Below are 18,212 nucleotides of genomic sequence, written 5' to 3' on the forward strand. Positions count from 1 at the left end.
CCCTCCCCTTTCAACACCAAACTGTACCATGTCTTGGTACTACTCTGATATGTTCATACACTAATCCAGTTACATATCCAATATGAATATGTCAAGTTGAAACCTTAGAAGGCACATAAGGTCCATATCAAGCATAAACAAGGCCACCAATCATGATATATAGAGGGGTGAGACATTCCATGGCATGAAACAACTAAAATTGCAGTTAACATTCATATTTAAGTACTTTGACTATAAAAAAAGAGTGCAGATCATGCAGATTGATGAATGGATAAGCACAACATACACATCGAGAAGGCTATTATCCACAAGTAGCTTTTTGAGTTCAAGTGCAATTTTGATAGCCACATGATTAGGAATCTGAAAAGCAGAAAGTGATAGCAAATAGTTTAAATAATCAAACTCTGAAATACACTAAAAAAATAAAACACTGACATATAGATACCCATGCCATAAATATATTGAAACAATTTTACTCAATGTATGAATAGTGTGAGATGGTAAATTATGGAGAAGAGTAAAAAACTAAGAAACTTATCCCAAACCATTGCATTGACTTGATGATGAAAATTTTCAACAATATAACTTATACACTAATTCATACAAAAATGAGCAAATTCTTGTATAAGTGCTCAGAGAAGTTGATTTATGTTCAGTAAGACATGGGACTATGCATGCATACTTCAAAGAAAGATGCACAAAAGCCCAAATTAGATTGACTTGATGCCACGTTTGTATAACATGAGGTCACAATTTCTTGTGCATTTGAAGCAAAGAATCCACTCATAAATGAGCTATGGCAGTGGGTGTGATATCAATTTACCAAGAAGAAAACTTTTTGTTTTGCTCAGCAGAGTTCATAAGACATAATCTGAAAATCAATAAAAAGGTTAATAAAAGATGTATCAACTAAGATGGTTAGATTATCAAAAAGAATGGTGTCCATTATATTATACTTTATGATTTGAAATTTTAATTTTTTTTACTCTTCTATTATGTAATTATATTACCAGTTGAAATTTCATGTGGTGTCAATTAACCCCGCATACTGTACATGGCTCCGCTCTTGGGCTAAGAAGAATTTGGCAGAGAGAATGTTTGAGACAATAGAGAAAGTGATGATTTGCATCTTACTGCAGAGAGGATGTTTGAAACAATTTAGAGATTGTGATGATTTGCATCTTACTTTTGGATGATAACCAAATGATTTTGACATCATTATTGTACAACCTATCCCCAAATTAATATGATCTAGATTCCTACATATTTGTATTGTATTTTTTACATTTTTCTTATTTGAAAAGTTAGTTCTAATTCCTTTTTTAGTTAATTAAACTAGACATGTAAGCATTCTTTTTTACATTGAGCATTCAGAAAGGGTTGTTTGAAGTGAAATTGGAGGGAAACACAAGAGATGAAAGGTGGTGGGTTGGCCTGTCACTACGAGGATTCATGGAATTGGAATGTGGGTTAGATCATACTACGACTATAAGATTGACATTTGGCATTCATACATTGCAGGATACATAAACTTCATCATCTAGAACGCAGGATACATAAACTTTCATCATCTAGAATTATTGCAAACATTTCAATTCATAAGGAATTCTTAATATTTGAACTTCGGAGCTTAGTGTCAAAGTGTTGCATTTGTACATAGAAATAAGTTTTAAGCATCATCAGAATTCTTTATTATAAATAACATTGCCAATCCTACTTGGTAGTGAAAAATAATTAACACCTTCCGAGTTTTCCGTTCATGAAACTAATCCACTACCACAAGAAAAAAAAAAGCCTCAAAGCCAAGAAGGAAAAAAATTAGACGGTGGTAATACCTTGGTAACGGTTAGCATTCTGCTGAGAAGAAATCTGGAGAGGACGTAGTAGTGATCGGCATTGTCACCGAGCCATACTTTCACCTAGCCGGCATCAATCATCGATCAATTACAAGATCAAGTATTCAAATTCTAGGTTCTAGAAGCCATTTTAAACTGCGAATGCTTCCAGATGGGGATAAACGAACCTTGACGAAGTCGTACTTGGAGGAAGCGTTTCGGGACGGCCATCGGGCGGGTGGGTGGGAGACGGCCTTACCTTTCTTCTCGTCGGACGGTTCGTCCTCAACCGACGACGCGGGGGGAGGAACCGAGAGAGTGACGGAGGCCACGGACTTTCCCTTGGCGGACTGGATCTCAGGGGTCGCCATGCCGCTCTACGCTTTACCGCCTCGGCGACGTCGTGCAACAGCAAACGATCCCTTCCTTCCACTGAAAATAATAGATCGAATCCGTTCGCTCTTGCCCGGGTTGTTTCATCGAACCGAACCACGCACGGATTGAGCCGAATGAATAATGGGGTTCGAATTTTATTCAAGATATATTTAAAAAAATTTATAATATTATAAGACTCATCTGCTTCTCCATTTACTCTAATTACTTTGGAAATTAATCGTAACGTAAAAATTAAATGTCATATTTTATATTGTATATTATATTTTATATTTTATTGAATTATAAATTTTTTTAAAATATCTGACAATCCGAATTAAATAGAGTTGTCAATTTGAATTGAATCCGTCGAGTTAGCCGATTCCGCTATACAATTTAGATGGATTTGATTGAAATTTTATTAATATTTTAAGATGGATTAAGGTGGATCGATCCGCCTAGGTCCGCGGTCCGCGTACTGGGTTGGCCTGTGACGAATTTGGATTGGTCCGCGAGTTGAGAAAATTTTCTAATTCTAAACACTAGTCAACCATCAGTAAATTTTGGTTAAATGTCAATAATGAACTTAAGCTTATCAAATTCACTCTAAAGTATGACCCATATATTCCTAGAACTCTCATAAGTATAAGTATGAACATACCCACCAATCTTATTCCAAACCCTTTTTTATCTTATGTGAGTTTCTAGAAAAAAAAAATCAAATTTATGTAATTTTGACACAAACTCATTAATGATCTTAGACACATCAGATTCACTACAAACTAAGACTCATATTTTGTAAGGACTCTTCTGAGTATAATCATGTCTACCAACGTTGGTTTTAGACCTTTTTTAGTCTGCTATAAGATTTTGAATTAACCTTAAGTAATCTTGGCACAAAGTTACTGATGGACTAGGGCTTATTATAGTTACTCTAAATAAAGACCTATGCAATGCTAGATTCCTCTTAAGTGTTATCAGGATCACCAACCTTGATTTAAACTCTATTTAGAATCTTATGAATTCTAAAAAATTTCCAACCTTTCAGGGTTTTAACACAAAGTTACTAATGGACTTAGGCTCATTAGATTCACTCAAAGCTAAAACCTATGTATTCGTTGAACTCTTTTGAGTGTTACCATGTCTATCAACCTTGGTTCCATACCATATTTAGGATCCTGTGATTTTCTTTAAAAATCCCAACCTTGAGTAGCCTTGGCACATACTCAATGATGGACTTAGTCTTTTTGGTGCAATCATACCCCATGCATATAGTCTTACATGTTAGTTATGATGTTGGATAATGTTTAAGTTACGATAACATTATGTAGTCTCACATGATTATCAAATGTGTAGGAGAAGTCAACTTGACAACAATTATGAAGTCTAAGAAAGTCAGAGATCGGATTCTTAGAAAAAAGAAAGTCCTAGCAAGTTTAGTGATCTAATGCAAAGCGATAAAGTCTAAGAATGCTAGAGGTTAGATTCTTGGCAAAAGAGAAGTCTTAGTAGATCAGATGATTGAATGCCAGGCAGTGAAGACTCGGAGATGAGAAGACTCCTGACACAAAAGTACAAAGCATTGGAGGTTTATCTGACATAAGATAAATGTAGGACAAAGGTAAAAGAAGTAGGCATGACTCATCGATTAAAATGTTTCTCTGGTAAATCATTCTTGTAAAGTTGTTTTATTTACACTGTATTTATTTTCTATTATATTTTTGGATTCTTACTTGTATTGCTTGTAAGAACAAGTATTATAAGAAGTTTCTCTATCAAAAAATATCTAACAAGGAGAAAGATAGAGATGTTATCGCGAGGATTCTAAGTTGTGGAGTAGGAACCAAGAGTTTCGAGCCATCTAAAATTGAGATGTTGTGTGCTTGTATTTTATTTTGTGTTTGTTTCATTTATTTTCCATCGCGTTAACGAATTATAGATGAACACACAACAAATGAAGTGAATTGTTATTCATCCCTTCTAGCGATCACAATGATCCTAACAAATTTTGCATTTACAACTTGATCATCAAATTACTTCTTGGCCTCCGACGACATCATGCATCCATGCACACATGTGGTGATCTTGTTGCAAGCTCAACAAATACCACACTCAACAAGAATTGGTTCAACAAAGATCATTCTCGCAGATGCCATCAATTCACTTCATCTCGAATAGTTCAAATTTGATTACAGAATACTCAATGAACAAAGATTTGAGGCTAATGATCCATTGAATTAATAATTGTGTTTCTTCTAATCCTTCCCACAAACACCACCTTCTATCTTCTACTCGCAACACCTTGATCCACAAGCTTCAAGGATAACAAAGAATGTCATTCCTCAAGATTGCCAATAGCACTTACACATTGGATTGGCATAGTCTTTTGATGGGCTTTGACCGTACCAACTTAGGAATAACTGACAAAAAAAGTCAAATAAACTTATCTTGTTTGTGAAAAGTCAATATAAATTTTGTTTGACCATTCAAATGCACTGTCAAATAAAGCTGCAAATAATGAAAGAAAATTTTGCAAGTAAATTTGATGTCTGACGAGGTAGATTTGCTATCTCAACGGTATTTCTAAAATCAATCTCACGGATATAAAGAGAAGTTTATATAGGTATACAGACGTTAAATGCACGGTGGAATCAACCTTAGGTCCAATGGCGTAGTTAGGACTGGCTGTACTGGGCTCTAACCTAGTGTAGTTTAGTAATTAAAATTAATACATTATTTTACAGTACAACTGTAATTGAAATCAATAATTATTTTACAGTGCAGTCCAGCTAATTCAGTCCAGTGCAGTTTAAAATCTAATGCAGCTCAACAATTGAAGTCCAGGATAATTAAAATCCTGACTACACCAATGCTTAAGTTATCACTTTCTAAAATCGATCTCTGATCATTACGTCATATATATCATGTGCCCACCTTCTATACTATGTTTGGGGACAAATTTGTCTGTGTATTCAATATAATACATTGGATCGCTTGACTCTTTTCATGGGCTTTGACCAAGGGTAGAAATAAGAATAGTTTAGACTCAAGTCAAACAAACTTATCTTGTTTGCGAATTAAAAAACAATATAAATTTTGTCTGACCATTCACATCTGCAATGGAGCACAAATTAAAACAGCTTCAATTCGTCTCCGAGGAGAAGGCGAATTAATTAAGAAGACGATCAGCAGTGAAGATATATATGGGCATTAATTACAATTAGTAGCAGAAAGAAAGCTAAGGCGTCGTCATTTTTTAACGAACTGCAAGCCATTGGCCTGAGAGTACCTCTCCATGAACCTCATGAACCTGTCCCACTCCCTCGGGCTCCTCATCACGTATTTGGCCTCGATTCTCGAAGGCTTCCCGTTCACGAACTTGGCGCTGACGTCCACCGACTGCAGCACGCCCTCCTCGTCGATCATGTAGAAGCCCGTGATGTCCCCCAGCTCGCCGGAGGAGTCGAACACCGAGGGCTGATCGAAGGAGAAGATGGCCACCCCGTTGGTGCCGTCCCTCGATTTGGTCAGCCTCACGTCCGGTATCGTTTGCTCGTCGGTTCCCTGGATGAACTGGATCGCCGGCTTCGCTATCATCAGTACCACCGACGTCGACCTGCAGGGAAAGTGACGATGAGGAATATTGTCGCTACGGTTCCATGGCCCCCGCGCTCTCGCCGCGGGCGGTGAGGGAGGCAGGCGCAAGGGCGATCCAGCAAAAGCGGGGCGAAGATTTGGGCCAGGAACAGCAGCAGGAGGAGACGCTAAGACTGCGAGTAAGGCATCGATTGAAAAACAGAAATAGGAGAAAGGAACGGGAGAGAAGGAACCTGAGTTGTTGGTGCATTTGGCAATGGTCGAAGAGGAAACGAGGGCAGACATGGCGTCGAGGGAGGGAAGATGAGCGATCGAGAAGTGGTTCGTGAGTGATGGGAGGGGATATAGGGAAGGGAGGAGGTGGGTGTCGTGGAGGAAGGTGAACCAACCACTTCACTTCCTTGTATCCTTTCCTCGTCGGAGAGTACAGTAGCAGCAGCAGTAGTAATACTCGTCAATTTAGTTAGATCCGTCCCGTAAAAAAAAATTAAACGGATTAAATTTAAATTTTATTAATTTATTTTAAATGATTTAAAATGGATCGATCTACTTAGAGGGTATTGGTTCAATTCCCACATTTAGCTCTTTTTTTTTAATTGGGCTAATCTTTCAATTTGAGCTAAATAAAATTAATTGGGCCTTTCGTTAATGAAATCATATGGGCTAATCTTTCTAATATTAGACCTTAGCCCAAATAATGAAATCATATGATTTCATTTGTTTTTTTTATTTATTTTTCAAAAACAAACTTCTTCGTTGCTTATCCTTTCTTCTTTTCTGTTCATGTTTTTTTTTTCTTATGTCACTGCGCACTAAGCAGAGTGACTTTTTATGCCGTGCACTGGACACGAACCGAACACATGGCCTTCTCTTCCCAATAAAATTTTTCCGAACCGTGCCCTAACCGGAGCGCACCGAGCGCTGTGTGCCGCCACGCCAGCCCCACCGGCGCTTGCCCTGCCGGCAGCCCACGCCAGCCTCGCCGACGCCCAGTCTCTCTAGTGACGCCGGCCTTACTGGCTGCTCGGCCTATTCCCTTTCCGTGCCGAAGACCGCGCTAGGGCCTAACCTGTCGTCGACGCCAGCCAACCGGCTCCTTGCCAGCATCAGAGGAACGCGTCGCTGGCCGCTGACAGCACCTGTGCGCTGCCGCGTGCGGCTGTTGTTGTCTTCGCACAAGAGCAGAGATGGTCGGGCCGAACAGAAAAATCCCAGCAGCGCCAGTGCGTTGCCACTTGGGACATCGGCCAGAACAGAATAGATAAATTAAAATCTACTTATCGCTATGATACCAATGTAGAAATTACCTGTTGTTGCGTGCCTCTTTTGGAATTTCTCACCGAGCAATCACGGAAGATGGAAAGCACCTCTCGTATCCACAAACCAAATCCGCCACCGGCTGTTCTTCTTCTTCTCCGGCAGCAGTAACGAATTCTCTTTGGAACGAATCCTTTGCTTCCACTTTTTTTCTCATTCTTCGCTTGGACACACGAGGATTTGGCACACAGCGTCGCTTTCGTTCACACAGCGGAAGAGTGGTGGGCGGTTACAAAATTTCAAGCGGTGGGCGGTTACGGAAAACCAACAGATCCTTGGATTAGTCACCTCGTAGAGGTGGATACCCAAGTAAATCAAATGGGTTAGCGGTGTGATTCTTTTTCTTCATTATTTCTTTGCTTCCGCTAATATATTTGCAGGAGAAAAAGTCAAAATCACTATTCACCCCCCTCTAGCGAACGTATCGATCCTAACAGTGACTCCTCCTAATTAGAGGTTAGGTAAGGGAAAATCTAGCAGGACAAGGGTGATAGGATGTTTGGCAGGTGAGAAGTCTACCAATGAAAGTGACTAGTCCTAATTGGAGGTTAGGCAAGGGAAAGTCCAAACAGGATATTTGATAGGTGGGAAGTCTACTTATGAAAGTGACTAGTCCTAACTAGAAGTTAGGCACGGATAAGTTTAGTAGGTTAGACCTAATGATAAGGCTTAGGTAAGCCTAGTAAGTCAGATGGACTATATGTAAGCTTAGGTTGCTTGTTTGCTTGTATGCTAATCTTACAAGAACCAGCAAAATTGAAGAAGCATAAGAGGAGCAAACTAAAGCAGCCGAATCAAGCCTGGGTTAACTCAGGTCAAACTCGAGTTGACTGGATCCGAGTGCTTGGATATTACTCTAGGTGCCTAGACGGTTCAAGTACCTGGACTAAGAAAAATCAACCCCGATAAAGACTGAAGAGATGGATCGAATCCAAGCATCCGGATAAGAATCCAGGCGCCTGGAAGAGTCTATATAAGGGCCTCAATGTGCACCACAAGAAACAACTCTAACTCTCATACGTCTTCATCCTGCAGTGCTGTTGAATGCGAATGGAGCTAAGATCGTGCGATCGGGGAAGCTTCAGGAAGGGTGCGCTGCACTCAGGACTTCCGAATCGGCCTCTATATGATTGTTTGGTTATTTTCTTTTTAGTCTTATATTTTATATTTCATTATTATATTTTAGACTGTAAGACGAGTTTCTCTTCCTTCGAAAAAGTTTTCAAAGAGAACCCATTAGTGGACAAACGTCTTCCCGTGCATATGCCTTAGACGTACTAATCCTAGGGGGTTGTAAAACCACGTAAAATCCGCGTATCCCTAGCTTTATCTAATTCTGTTGCTAGTCTCTATAATAGAATGAACAAACAACGAGTACTATTCACCCCTTCTAGCACGCACACCTGTCCTACACATCCAGCATCACTACAAGGAGATCAACAAGTAGCGACCGAAAGATTGGGTCACTAAGTGTTCTTAGCGACCGAAAGATTGGGTCACTAAGTGTTCTTAGCGACCGATTTGTTCGATCACACTAATTTTGGTCACTAACATCATCTTAGCGACCGAAATTAATTTTGTCACTTATTAGTGATTAATATTCCATCGCTAATTCTAGCGCCGAAAGAAATTGTCATGGTTATTATTAGCGATGGAAAATTAATTTTTTGTCGCTAATATCAGCAACAGAATATTAATTTGCCATCGCTAATTTTTTAAATTATTTTGGTAGAATCTCCCCCTTTTGGGGGATTTCATTCTGTTACACAATACATCAAATACGATACATCAAACACATTCGCTACACATCATAAAGAAATCAATGTGCATTCATGTCCAAAAACATCCACAACATTCATATCCAAAAACATTCACATTCACTATATATTTCAAATCCTGACGAAGTCAGACAATACCCTCTGCGTCGTGACCAACTGTAGTTTCTCGATTTACCTCCTCACAGATGGTCGTGGGCCTGACTGTATAGGGCCGCTATGGTGGTGGATTCCACCTTTTTGCAAAAGAATGTATACACATTTCAAATCCAAACACATTCACACTCTTCTGCAAAAAGGTGGATCCGCCACCTTAACACGACACAAGTCGGCCCCACGACCATTTGTGAGGAGGTAAATCGGAGAGTGCAGTTGGTTCAAACGGCAGATGGTCAGCTCGCAGACTGAACCTTGCCCTCTTCTGCAAACACATTCACACTCAAATCAATACACACGATACATTCACGATACACGCTACATCAATTCACAAACACATTCAAATCCAATTATAAACCACACTATAAAATTGTTCTTACATTCATTAACGATATATGAATCTAAAGTAATACATAATTTAAAAACAATATCATTCAAATTCATTACATCCCAACTCAAATCTTAAAAACTAATATATCATCACATATCTCATCATCATAACCTACCATAAGTATAATATGATAGATTATTTTAAAAAGAAACGATATGATTCACTACACTACATTTTCTATTTTGAAACAATCTTTGTTATCTGTAATTATTTAAGTTAAAGTACTTACAGAAAAATCGAAAAATATAATCAACACGAGTTTACTCGAATATTTGTATCTAGCTACTTTCCTTCTGATTTGGTGATGATAGATTTTGACTTTAAAATCACTCGCCAATTGATAAGATTTCATCCCGCCTAAAATTTGAATGAAATAAATAGTGAAAAATTTTCTTTAGTTTTCATTTCCGCCCTCCCAAATATTGTCATGTCTCGAGAGACTACTGGTCCAGAAAATTCGAACAACATTCCCCTGTAACAATTTAAAATCCCTGCTACAATATGATAAAGGCCCACACGGCCGCTCACTAGTCCAACACATGTATATAAAAATACCAACCACACAACATACCAACAATGTGTAAAAGAAAATCACAATGCATACCAATATGCATCACAACAAAAACAAAACATCAACTCCACAAGTCCGAAATAACAAAAACTGCGCAAGTGAAATTATAACAACAACTAAGTCAACAGATACGATCATAGATCCAAACACAATCCAAAAACCACACATTCAAACACAATCCAAAAACCACACGAAGTAAATCAACGAATACACCTCCTGCTGTGAGATGGGGGCAGTCTAGCAAAACTTCAAGCTTCAAAAGTAACATCCTTATCTGCTACTTGGGGAGAAAGAAAGGAAACCCCAGGGTCTGGATGGTGAGTATAAAATACTCAATGGGTACTAGATAGATAGTGCACAACTAATATGTAAATATGGATATCAAAAAGATATACAGTCTCTCTAAAATGATACTTAGTGAACAAGATCAAAGTATTACATATATCTCATCAACTTCATCATGTAACAGGTGAAAAGGTAAAACAACATACATGTAATGTCATATAGTGCAACAAACATATATCATACAAGTGTAACATACACACACAGAGATGTAGTAAAATTAACTACCAACAAATGCATATACAATCACACATGCAACACACATCACATGCAACATGCATGGTCACTGTCTGCACTCATCATCCCCAGACACCCACACAATGAACTGGGGCGCATGACAGGACAACTGCACATGCTCCAACAACAAATCACTACGAACAAGTGGGGAGCAGGCAGAATATCTCAGGAGATCTATCTAGCTAGTCCTGGTTACATCCAACATAGTGCAACAAATGCTTTCACTCATGTACCACTATCGCACAGTGGCCAAGTGAGTGCCAACAATAACAACAATCAACCACACCTACTACTATCATGTATATGTCATGATGCTCAGCTCAACAAGTAATGATTTCGTTAACCAAGACATACTCAACATCAATCATAATAAGTCATCACAGATCAACGACAAATAATGAGACTGTATTGATATCACATGTCAATGGCTATGTATCAAGCATCGAGTATAATAAGGATAAAGTCAAGATATCTATCAACTGATTTATAATAAGTCATGCACTACAAATAAGATCTGTACTAACCAAACCAAGTACAGGAGTACCCACCTAATATGACGAATGTCGAAATAAGACCCCCAATAAAATCTCTGTATATAACAGAATCCACAAATCAAGGTCTTGCAATTACAATATACAATACCCACTAAATACAATAATGTATTTAATTTTGTAGTAAAATAAATTCCCTATTTAACTTATCCTTTCCACCCTTAACCTCAATCGGATCCAAACTAACCCAATCAAATCCAATTAACACAACTCAGCCGGATCCAACACTTTAATCAAACAACCAGATCATCAACAAACAACCAGTAAACTAACCCAAATCCACTTAAATCCATAATCTAATTGTTACAGTCGGATCTAATCTACCTGATCCAAACAGCAACAACAAAATCCTAACAAAAACCATAACACTCTAATCGATTTCCAAACAGAGCAAGATCAATCCCAATCTCCACCAATTCCCACAACAAAATCAATTTTGACCGATTCAAACACACAGGAACAGATCAATCTACTAGTTCTTCAAATTCACAACAGCAACAACTCATTCTAACAGAATCAACACACAGAATCTCAACCCTAGAATAGATCACTATCCTCAACCCCCCAACAACCAAACAACCACAAAATCACTCACGGTAACAAAAATCTAATCGGATCAAAGCAAACTCACCTCACCGAACAGCTAATGCGGCGGATCCTTTAACAATTGGAACCGAATCGAACAATCCTATGAAATCGTGCTCCGATTCCTCCCTCGCTGCTGAGACCCGCCGTCACTCCACTGATCTGTTTCCAATAATTGATTAGCTCAAACAACTCAAAGATCTGAATAAAATCCCAACAAAACCACACGCACTAGAAATCAGACTTACCGATTGATCTTCCCCTCAGCTCCGAACTCTCCTGTTTGCGTCGCGTCTGTCGGAAACCCAGGCCGCGACCGACGGAAGCCAACGCCATGATTGCCGCGCCGCGACTGTCACACCACGAAATCACGACTTCGCCCCCCCAGATCCAAGCTCTCGTGTTCTTGATCCTGCGATCAGAAGTGAGGATGAGAAAATCATGAGCTCGGGAAGGAAGAAACGTTGATAAACTTTTAATGGGTTTTAATTGGGTTAATGGGTATCAGATTAGAAAAATCTGGATCTGACCCGAATCCATTTCCTAATTGAGCTGATTAATCGGTCTCATTGGGCTGATTAATTGGGCTTCAACAGTCAACTCAATTTTAAAGCCAATTCTCATTTAATCCCCTAACAAATCAACTCAGACCAAGAATAATATTAATTTATTTTCCAATTAACCCCTTAAATCTAAATTAAATTGTTATACCTCACACAACTATTGTAGGATCGAGTGCACGTGAGAGGGGGGGTGAATCACGTGCTTTTAAAAATTCGTTCGTTTAAAATTAGTTAGAAGAGTTAAGCTTTGAAAAACCGTGCAGCGGAAAATAAGAAGTGCGAAGCGGGAAATGAACACAGGAGAACACAAAGCGATTTTACTTCGTTCGGAGCCTTCGGCGACTCCTACTCGAAGGCCCAGGTTCCTTGAACCTTTACGTTGGGCAATCCACTAAAATCCTCAACCGGTGAAACCCCCGGTTGAGTGATCCGATACAAGGTAGGAAGTGTGACACCCCCACACTTCCCTAATAATTAAGTACGAAGAAATTAATAAAAAGCTCGTTACCCAACACAGATAGAATATCTGAAGCAACTCGGATGTTGGGGTCAGTCTTCCGACAGCGGTCGAACGAAGTCGAGTCAGAGCCTCGACTGCAGCAGGGAGACACGGAAGTAGCAGCACAAGATCTTTGAGCGTGAGAATTCTGTTGAAGCTTAGATGAAGAACCATTACACGGCTTCGCACAGTTCCCTTTTATAGGAATATGAGGCTTATCCAAGATCCGAAATTGCTGCTTCATATCCTGCATCGAAGCTTAGCTGAAGAATGGAATTTTATCCTTTAACGTGTCAATCAAAAGGAGCTTTAACGTGGCAAAACGCTTAAAAAAAAACTAAACTTTTATCCTTAACGTGGCAATAAAAACCATTTAAAAAAAATGTAAAAATGAATTTTATCTTTTAACGTGGCAATAGCAAAAAAAAGGTATTATATATATATATACTAACCCCTTAAATTTAAATTAAATTGTTATACCTCACATTCTCCCCTACCAATAAAAATCTCCAAATTTACTATCTTCATACTATAATGCAAAAATACTATAATAAGTAAAGTTATACCTCTAGTAAATAGATGAGGATATTGAGCTCGGATCGCATCCTCCAGCTCCCAAGTGGCCTCCTCATCTGTATGGTGCTGCTATCCGACTTTTACTAGTCGAATGATTTTGTTCCGCAACTGCCACTCCATACGACCAAGAATCCACACCGGAACCTTCTTATAAGATGCGTCTGGCTGCAAAGGAATAGAGATTTCCTTCAAAATATGAGTATGATGAGGTACATATTTCCGCAGCATAGAGACATGAAATATATTATGAACACCAGCAAGTGTCAGCGGTAATGCTAGGCGAAGCCACCTCGTCAATCCGTTCCAAAATCTCAAATAACCCAATGTAGCGTGGAGCCAACTTCCCTCTCAATCCCAATCTCATCACCCCTTTCGTGGGTGATACTCGTAAAAATATTTATGCCCCAACAGAAAATTTCAAAGGTCTTTGTCTTCGATCTGCATAACTCTTCTGCCTATCCTGAGCTTCTAACATACGCCGTCTGATAGTGTGTACTAACTCTACGTCCTGCTAGATGTTCTGTGGACTCAATTGCGCTTTCCTGACCATCTCCTGGGCAAGCCCACCATAAAATCCATAGTAACATGCTCTAATTTTCACTCAGGTATCTGATATCTCCTGAAGTAATTCAACTGGCCAGTCTAACCTGATGTTCAGCCTTCACCTGCTGGCACACCAAACATCGCGCAACAAAATCTGTGATATCTCTCTTCATACCATCCCACCAATAAGTACGCTTCAGATCTTGATACATTCGGGTACCATCCGGATGTATTACCAACCTGGAATGATGTACCTCCTGCAATAATTCCTCCTTAATCGAATGCTGTTTCAAAACATAAAGTCATCCTCGAAAATGAAGTATCCCCTCCTTGTCACAAGAAAACTCCATTTGCTGTTCAGAATTCACCCTACTACAGATAAACTGAATATGCCGATCACTCGCTTGTGCTGCCTTAATCTTCTCCACTATAGTTGACTGAGCAACCATTAAAACCAATACACCATGCTGAGTCTGACCATGTTCTGCTAATCCCAACTCTGAAAATTGACGAACCAAATCGGTAACAGCCACCCAATGACTGGCCAAAATCCCACAAGACTTCTGACTCAAGGCATCAACTACCACATTAGCTTTCCCTGGATGGTAGTTTATGGTACAATCATAGTCCTTTAGATACTCCATCCAGCGTCGTTGTCTAAGGTTTAGCTCGTTCTGAGTAAACAAATATTTCAAGGTTTTATGATCGGTGTATATCTCAAATGTAACCTCATACAAATAGTATCTCTATATTTTCAGAGTGAAGATAATAGCTGCTAGCTCCATATCATGAATAGGATAATTTCTCTCGTGGTCCTTCAATTGCCTGGAAGCATATGCAACTACTTGATCGAACTGCATCAACACTGCTCCCAATCTTTGGAATGATGCATCAGTGTAAAGTGTAAATCCATCTTCACCAGAAGGAATTACCAATATCGGGGCACTCATTAACTGCTGCTTAAACTCTTGAAAATTAGCCTCACAAGTTTCTGACCAAATAAACTTTGCTCCCTTTTTGGTCAAACGAGTCAACGGTGTAGCAATGCTAGAAAACCCCTCTATAAATCTGCGGTAATACCTAGCTAATTCAAGAAAACTATGCACCTCCTGAACGGACTTTGGCTACTCCCAACTAGTAACTGTCTCGATCTTCTAAGGGTTTATAAAAATACCTTGGCTAGATACCACATGTCTGAGAAATTCCACAGAAGATAACCAGAAAGCACATTTATTGAATTTTGCGTACAACTGCTCACGTCGTAACGTCTCTAACACCATACAAAGATGCTGCTCATGCTCCTCCTCAGATCGAGAATATATTAGAATATCATCAATAAAGATAATAACGAACCGATCCAAATACTCCAAGAATACTCGGTTCATCAGATCCATAAATATGGCCAGAGCATTGGTGAGACCGAACGACATCACCAAAAACTCATAATGTCCATATCGAGTACGGAACACTGTCTTCTGCACGTCTTCATTTCGTACTCTAAGCTGATGATAACCAGATCGTAAATCCATCTTAGAGTACACACAAGAATCCTTCAGCTGGTCAAACAAGTCATCCAACCGTAGCAAAGGATATTTGTTCTTAATCGTAATCGCATTTAATTGTCAATAATCAATACACAACCTCGTTGATCCATCCTTCTTCTTCACAAATAGGACTGAGGCTCCCCATGGTGATACACTAGGACGAATGAATCTCCAGTCCAATAGCTCCTGCAGTTGGATCTTAAGTTCCTCTAACTCCTTCGGTGCCATACAATACAGGGCCTTAGACACTGGTGTCGTGCCTGGAATCACCTCGATAGTAAACTGTACTTGTCTAGGAGGAGGCAAACCAGGAAGCTCGTCCGGAAACACATCTTGAAAATAACAGACGATACGAACATTGGAAAGATGAGAAGCACTATCTTCCTCCATTTGCTTTAGAAATAGTAAATAACCTCGACATTCTCCATCTAATATTTTCTGTGCTTGTATTGCCGAAATAATGGATATTCCATCACTTCTGGTACCCACGAATTTTCATGCGGGTTGATTCGGAGGTCGGAAGGTAACCACTCTAGTTGACAATCCACTATAGCATGATAAATGGCTAACCAATCCATACCAAGAATGATATCAAACTTTACCATCTCTAATACATGGAGATCCACCATAAGGATATGACCGTCGAAATCCAACGGACATCCTTTAATCTCCTGATTGGTAGTCAACACTTCACCTGAAGGCAACGATACCGCTAAACTACACAACCGTAACATAGGGATTCTCCCAATCTTACTGAAAAATAGTCTCGATATAAAAGAATGAGAACTATCAGTATCAATAAGAGTATCAGCATATACAGAATAATATGAAATCATATCTCGAATGATCGATCCCTCATTCCGCTGTGCCTCCGCTCTAGTCATAGCATAAACATGTCCAAACTTCGCACTGGCCGGCTGGATAGCTGAATGGGATACAGTCTGCCTCCGCTCTGGCTGAAGCTGACTCTGAGGCATTGATGTCGACTGATGAATATACTGAGAAGGCATATTATAGGAAAGCGATGTTGCTGATAACTACTGCTGCACCGGGGTTGTCGAATAATAGATCTCTGGCTGCGGAGCTGTCGGTAACACTACATACTCTCTCCCTTGCAATTGGTAAAGCTACCCTGAAGGCGGCAAATATTTCTACTGATGGGATGCTCTGAACCTCGATGGTACCCTCTGCTGACAAGACTATGTAGATCGTCCTCCTGAAGAGGTGGTATCAGTGAGCTCCAACTGAGCTCTCAAAGTGCAATCACTGATCGTATGATCAGGATGCTTACAATAATAGCTGACAGCATGATCTGACGGACAATCCTCTACCTGATGACTATCGGATCCACACCGAAAGCACTTCCTCTCCATAACATCCTTCCTTTGGTTCTGCTGGGCCCCACTCGAAGATCTTGTAGATGGTCATTTACCCTTTTGCCGTCTTGAAGACTCCCGAGACCCTGATCCCTGAGCTTGCCTCTTCTGATCAGCAGTCTGGAAATTCAGATTCTTCGTCTTCTCCACGTCTTTCTCCCGAGCCACCTGCTGCTAAGTCATCTTAATGAATAAAGGTCGATCCAACGCCTCTTGTTAAGAACTAACAGAAAAATCAGACATCCTAACTCGGATATATGCAGTCAATCCCTGTGTGAACTGGAATATCCGATCACCATCCTGAGCTACTAGATGCGGGCAGAACTCGACGAGTCAAGAAAACTTCACATTATAATCCATAACAGAACGATTACCCTACTTAACACTCAGAAACTCCTAGCGCTGTGTCAAACAGAATGCTGCTGAGAAATACTGTCTCTCAAAGGCCTCCGGAACGATAGCCATGATATATCCTACTGTCCGAAAATTGTTCTCTGTGTCTTCCACCATGTGACAACCTGATCACGGAGATGGTACACAACTAATTCAACTTTCTCTGCATCAATACATGTGATATACTCAAAAGTATCCATCAAACTCTCCAACTAGGAACGTGTAATCTATGGGTCAGATCCCCCATGAAATAAGGTAAATCGATCTTTGATGGATTTTGCCAGCAATGATATTTGACTCTTATCCATAGTCTTACTAATAGTAGTCGATACCGGGTCTGTCAAAAGTATCTTTTGAGCTCGAGAACCCTGTCCCACAACTGGAGGATTACGGGTTTGCTCCTGACTATCCACATCATCCTCGAGAATTCCCGACTCTACTGACTTAGCAGGTCGTCTTGGTGACCGATCACGTACTCGATTTTACACAGGAGCCATAATATAATCAAATATCATCTGCTAACACAACTACTATAAATTTCTAGGAGATGAATAAAAAATATAAGATATTCTTACTTACAACTGCTTGGAGATGTCATGTCGCTGTTTGTCCCATCTCACAATCTAGATTGAGTAAACCAAAATACGATGACAAATCCAAAAGAAACTTAATATGGACCTCGCAACCTAGAGCTCAAATACGACAACAAATCTAAAAGAAACTTAAAATGGACATCGCAACCTAGAGCTCAAATATGACAATAAATCTAAAAGAAACTTAATATGGACCTCACAATCTAGGGCTATGATACTAATAAAATTGTCATGTCCTAATAGACTATTGGTCCAAAAAATTCGGACAGCATATCCACTGTAACAATTCAAAATCCCTACTACAATATGATAAAGGCCCACACGATCGCTCACTAGTTCAACACATGTATATAAAAATACCAACCACATAACATACCAATAATGTGTAAAAGAAAA

The 18,212-nt window shown here is 39.5% G+C and overlaps 2 protein-coding genes across 2 annotated transcripts in view; both read right to left on the reverse strand.

Moving 5' to 3' along the window:
* The window catches only part of LOC141831083 (uncharacterized), a 3,041-nt gene extending 806 nt beyond the window's left edge, over positions 1–2,235 (reverse strand). The window contains exons 1-3 of the mRNA XM_074718521.1: positions 2,024–2,235; positions 1,836–1,919; positions 287–360 (exon numbers count right to left, since the gene is read on the reverse strand). Of these exons, the coding sequence (XP_074574622.1) occupies positions 287–360; positions 1,836–1,919; positions 2,024–2,206 (341 nt within the window). The 5' untranslated portion in view covers positions 2,207–2,235. The remainder of the gene's footprint in view (positions 1–286; positions 361–1,835; positions 1,920–2,023) is intronic.
* A 3,141-nt stretch (positions 2,236–5,376) lies between these two features.
* Positions 5,377–6,173, reverse strand: LOC141831251 (photosystem II reaction center PSB28 protein, chloroplastic). The gene is made up of 2 exons (XM_074718662.1): positions 6,038–6,173; positions 5,377–5,977 (listed from the first exon to the last, which is right to left on the reverse strand). Exons 1-2 carry the CDS (start codon positions 6,087–6,089, stop codon positions 5,457–5,459), a joined length of 573 nt encoding a protein of 190 aa, XP_074574763.1. The 5' UTR covers positions 6,090–6,173; the 3' UTR covers positions 5,377–5,456.
* Between the last annotated feature and the right edge of the window lie 12,039 nt (positions 6,174–18,212).

The sequence above is a fragment of the Curcuma longa genome, chromosome 6 (assembly GCF_044706935.1).
Source record: "Curcuma longa cultivar G26 ecotype Majalengka, Jawa Barat chromosome 6, ITB_CL_G26_1.1, whole genome shotgun sequence".
Classification (NCBI taxonomy): domain Eukaryota; kingdom Viridiplantae; phylum Streptophyta; class Magnoliopsida; order Zingiberales; family Zingiberaceae; genus Curcuma; species Curcuma longa.

Excerpts from the sequence above, each read along its gene's own strand:
- LOC141831251 (XM_074718662.1), bottom strand. The coding sequence starts at position 6,089 with ATGTCTGCCCTCGTTTCCTCTTCGACCATTGCCAAATGCACCAACAAC. Across the intron at positions 5,978-6,037 it reads CAAATGCACCAACAACTCAG|TCTTAGCGTCTCCTCCTGCT; the intron begins GTTCCTTCTCTC and ends CCTTACTCGCAG.